The 5,317-nt window shown below is 51.1% G+C and overlaps 1 protein-coding gene across 1 annotated transcript; it reads right to left on the bottom strand.

Annotated features, from left to right (window-relative positions):
- Nucleotides 1-3,226: 3,226 nt before the first annotated feature.
- On the bottom strand, nt 3,227-4,462 carry LOC135827903 (uncharacterized). Its single transcript, XM_065340340.1, has one exon. It carries the CDS (start codon nt 4,460-4,462, stop codon nt 3,227-3,229), a length of 1,236 nt encoding a protein of 411 aa, XP_065196412.1.
- Between the last annotated feature and the right edge of the window lie 855 nt (nt 4,463-5,317).

Below are 5,317 nucleotides of genomic sequence, written 5' to 3'. Positions count from 1 at the left end.
CTCGCCCCCGCCTTAAACAACTACTTTTGTTTCTAAATAAAATTACGAATGGCTCCTAATGCTATTCTGTTGTCCACTGAATCACCATATCAGACACCAATGAATGTACAGCAAAAACCCATGGTTGTCATGCCAACGCTAACTGTAGCAACATCCCTGGTTCATATACATGTGCATGTTCAACTGGTTACCAAGGAAATGAAACACATTGCTCAGGTAAGTCGTAATTTTATGACTCCGCACACTTGACTGTTTCGTCGATTTTGTGTACAGTACAGTAAAACTAGAGGTTGCGAGTTTGCGGCAGTTGTGAGTCAGTCAAGTGTCAAGTCGTCGGCGGAATAGCGCGAGCTCCAGTTTGGGAGCAAACCCATTCCTAATACAGTAAAACCTGGTGTAAGCAACCTCTGGGTTTAACGACCACCTGCTCTTAATGACCGCTTTTTTCATGCATTGACTGTTCTACACAGAAACAGCACTGGATACAGCGACCACCTACCTTGCACGGCCATCAAACGACTTTTAGTGTACCAAGTGCCATATAGGACCTACGCACAGCGGCCCAAACCAGCCAAAAGTGTCGTCTTCACTGGCAGGGTTGACACAAACAGGGTTGAAGTGCGCTGGGTCCAAATATGTAATCGAAAGTGCCCAATGACTAGCATGTTATGCTGTTCTGTTGTCCACTGTATCACCATATCAGACACCGATGAATGTACGGCAAAAACAAATAGTTGTCATGCCAACGCCAACTGTAGCAACATCCCTGGTTCATATACATGTGCATGTTTAACTGGTTACCAAGGAAATGGAACACATTGTTCAGGTAAGTCGTAGTTTTATGACTCGACACACTTGAATGTTTCATCAATTTTTGTGCACATTAGTTGAAGTTTGTTTCGCTTGTCCTTCAACTTTCGCGTTCAAAGCCACGGGCGTTCACATGAAGTTCCCCTTCCCGTGATGTCAAACGAAAATTCGCTTGAACTTTCGCTCTGCAAAACATCTCTGACGATTGAGAGGTTCCGCACGACATAATTACGTTAGTAACAAATGCAGTCGATCTATGGAAAGTGTAACCTACACTCCATGCCGGTCTGTGTTCCGCCATATGTAGTTTTAGAATGATATAGCTGCCCTTGGCAACTCGGAACGCGGCAGTGTACGACCGGGTCGACCTAGGGAGTGAGTCAAAATTTTGCACCCCAATACACTTACGGAGCACCTCCGTTATCAGAGCCCTACGTATTTTTTTTTTTTTTTTTTTTTACAATGATCACAGCTCACAGGCAAAGACAAAAAAATGCATAGTGGGAGCATAGTGATGGTGAGGCTTTTTGCCCTCAGCCGACCTGAGGTCTCGACGTCATGGGGACATAAAACGCACCAAAAAAAGAAGAAAAATGAAAGGAGTGACAGGTACATGATACATGATGAAATGTTAGGAGGAGAGACAGTACATAAAAAGGAGGGGACTGATAAGACAGACAGTGCTAGGAGGAGAAGGAGAGAAAAGAAGAACAGACGTTATTGGGAATAGTATGTGGAGCGGAATTTGGAAGTCATGGGGTGAGGCAGATATGATGCTGATGATCAGAGATGGTCATGTGCCCACGACCAGTCGTTGGTCTTCAAATAGCGGTTGGCTGCAACTTTGAAGTGTTGCAAGTTCTTGGTGCAGAAAGGACCAGAGAAGACTCCGGCGGGCAGCTGGTTCCAGACGGGGACAACTGCGTGAGGGTAGGCTCGACACAGGTTGTTGCGGGAACGGACTGGAAGTTCATTGGCCAGTTGGTGTGCGTGAGCATTACATCTCTGGAATGTACTACGGGTGGAGTGGACTGTTCGGTGTTGGGGCTGCTGGGGTGGCAGCATCCTCTGTAGAAGGGGATGCGCATCCGGACAATGCATCTTGTACAGGAGGCAAAGTGCTGCAACCATCCGACGAAGAGCAAGACTTGGCAGCCAACACATTGGGGCGATGGCACGGATGGCCCGGGCTTGCACACGGTCGAGTCTTGCAAGATGGGATGGGGCCGCTCCCATCCAGACAATAGGGCAGTACTCCATCACTGGGCGCACAAAAGCATTGTAGGCTTGGATGCGACCGGGCACGTCTAGGAGGTGGAAAGCCTTACGCAAAGCACCAAGTCGCTGTGTTGCCCGGAGGGCTACGGTACGAAGGTGGCGCCGGAAGGTAAGCTGATCATCGAAACTGATGCCCAAGATTTTGAGCTCCTCCTGTTCCGTCACATTTGATCCGTTGAAGTCAATCGGTGGCATGTCCCATTGGGTGCGGTGGAAACTGACGGTCAGTGCCTGGGATTTGGCTGGTTCAAATTATATTTTCCATTCTTGACCCCAGCGGGAGATGTTGTTGACTGCTAGCTGGAGGGCTTGGGTGGTATCTTCTTGGGTGGTGGGGGTGATGTTGGCATACAGCGTAGTGTCATCTGCGAACGAGGCTAGGTCAGCACCGGCTGGTACGTGGTCCTCGCAGTCGTTCACGTACATGAGGAAGAGAGTCGGACCCAGAATACTGCCCTGGGGGACTCCAGCCTGAATTGGGAGCCTTGAGGATGTCTGGCCACAAATGACCACTTGAAGGTAGCGTTCACTGAGGTAGCTGCTGAGCCACTGGTGCAGTTGCCCACGCAGGCCGTATACGTCGGACTTGTGTAGCACACCGGGGTGTGATACGTGATCAAACGCACCGGCGATGTCAATGGCGAGTATGCGTGCTGCGCCTTTCTCCCCGGCTGTATGCAGCCACTGGTGGTGGAGGCTGGTAAGGAGGTCGGCTGCACTATGACCATGGCGAAATCCAAACTGTCTGGTGGAGAAGACGTTGTTCGACTCGAGGAAATTTGTGATTGTTCCGTTGATGATTGTCTCCATCACCTTGAACAGAATACACAAGAGCGAAACTGGACGGTAATTGGAGGGTAGAGACTTTGATTTCCGTTTGAATATAGGGACTATGTTGGCAATCTTCCATGTCTTGGGCTGTATCCCAGTTTGGAAGCATTGGGTAAACAGTATGGAAAGCGGTTGCGCCAGTTCAGCAGAGCAGGCTTTCAACACTCGTGCCGGTATCCTATCCGGCCCGGTTGCCTTTGATGGGTTGAGCTGGCGAAGGGTGCGTTCAACAGCAGCGACGCGGAAACGGACGTCCGAAAGAGCCTGGTCAGTTCGAGGTCTGACATATGGGAATGGGGCGGACAGGTCATCTTGTGCGATACTGCATTTGCTTGCAAAATAGCGGGCCATGCATTCTGGCTGTGTACTCTCGTCCATCGGGATCACGTAATGTCGGAACAGATTGACTACGCCCATTGCCAGAGGCACGCTTGACGGTGCGCCACCAGTCACTGGGTGGCAGCTGCTTTGAGGTCATTTTCTGTCTCAGTTTCGCCATGAAAGCACTCTTGGCAGTTTTGAGACAGGCAATCGTTGAGAGCCGTGCATCTTGGTAGGCTGACTGCCGATCGTGGTCAGACTGGTCATCTCTCAGGCACCTCCATGCACGTCGTTTCCTCACTGTGGCAGCAGTGCACTCAGGGGTCCACCATGGAGGATCTGATGCTCGGGTTTTCAGAATTTTAGAGGGGATGAATCTCTTCATACCCTCCAGGATCCTCTCTGAGATGCCAGTGCATGACAGGTCTGGATCAGTCCGAGCAATAGCTGCCCAATTGGTGGTTCTGAAGAAGTGACCGAGCCTGGCCCAATCAGCATGCTGATACCTCCATACTGTTCTTGATATGGGAGGCTCGCTTGATGCACGGATCTGGAAGTCAGCAAGTATACAGGCATGGTCAGATTTGCCAAGAGGTGGCAAGACAGTAGCCAATGATTCTACGGGTAGGTCGGACATAATCAGGTCCAGTGTGTTGCGGCCACGCGTTGGTTGGTCGACTAGCTGCTCAAGACCGTGCATGTAGCACATGTCCTCTGCATGCTCGCCGGCTCTAGTTGTTCTGCTACTGTGGAGCCACTCTTGGTTATGTACATTGAAGTCTCCAGCAACTATCACAGCAGAGTTGCGGCAGGCTGTGGAGGTGAGGCCCCTGCAGATCACGTCGAAGATGCTGGTGTCTGTGTCTGAGCACGTTCCAGGACGGTAAGCAGCACATATAGCCACAGGCCGGCCAGTTGACAGTTTGACGTTTAGCCATACTAGCTCCTGGCCGAAGACATCAATGGTATCCAGATCGTTCATGGCTAGCGTGGCCTTCACCCAAACTGCCACCCCGCCACCATGGCGGTTTCGGTCGCGTCTCAGAGGCTGGTAGTAGCCAGGGAGTGTCAACTCTGCTTGAGTCACAGCCTCTGACAGCTTAGACTCTGTTACTATGGCAACATCTGGGGATTCAGCATGGAGCACATGGCGGAATTCATCCAACTTACTCATTAGCCCAAAGGCATTTGTTACGAACAGTTTCAGGGTTTTGTTGGTCATTACCGGCTTAGGGGTGCAAATGCATTGCCAACTGAGACAGAGTACTTGGCTGCTTGGTCTGCAGGTGGTGAATCTCGCTGGTGGGAGCGAGCTTTCATCCCTGGAGTTCGACTCGAGGTACCTGCATCGGCAGAGCTTCCATCCTCACTGTCCCTTTCATCTGCACTACTTGCGTTGCCAGTGGTGTTTGCCTGTGGTGCGGAAGATTCTGCGGTGCTGCTGCTGTTGCTGCTGCTGTTGTCGCTGCTGCTGCTGTTGCTGCTGTTGTCGCTGCTACTGCTGCTGCTGTTGCTGCTGCTGCTGTTGTCGCTGCTGCTGTTGTCGTTGCTGCTGCTGCTGCTGTTTTCGCTGTTGCTGCTGCGGTTTCCGCCAGAGTTTTTGGAGAAGCGCCACGGTCGGCAGTACAAAGGCCTAGGCCAGAAGTTGGGGGCGGTCACAATAGGCATGGAGGTGGCATCTACAGTGACTCTGGCTGATACTCGTCCACTCTCTCCTACATGTACACTGCAGGTATGCACGGGCATGGAAGAGCCTGACATTGCCCGTTCGCTTCTGTCCATGATGAACTGTTTCAGGCGGTCCTCTGTGCAATCTGGGGAGATGTTGCCCCATGGCGGAGAGTAGGTCAGGGTGTGACAGCTACTCGAAATAATTGAAAATATCACCTACTCTACACTAAGCTACGATTCTACACTACGACTCCTAAGGGCTCCACTCCGGCCTGATGCCGGGTGGGCTGCGAAAAAACAACGAAAACCTACGGAGCTCAAAAAACTCAAACCTGCCGTACTCTTATCTCTACCGTCTCGTATGGTCTATACATAGACAACTTTCCATAGGTTAAGAGCAAACTCG

The sequence above is a fragment of the Sycon ciliatum genome, chromosome 12, assembly GCF_964019385.1.
Source record: "Sycon ciliatum chromosome 12, ocSycCili1.1, whole genome shotgun sequence".
Classification (NCBI taxonomy): domain Eukaryota; kingdom Metazoa; phylum Porifera; class Calcarea; order Leucosolenida; family Sycettidae; genus Sycon; species Sycon ciliatum.
Note: the sequence above shows the minus strand (reverse complement) of the source record. Positions and strands in the feature narration are given on the sequence as shown.

What these genes read in the sequence shown, in the direction of transcription:
- LOC135827903 (XM_065340340.1), bottom strand. Translation starts at nt 4,462, where the DNA reads ATGACCAACAAAACCCTGAAACTGTTCGTAACAAATGCCTTTGGGCTA.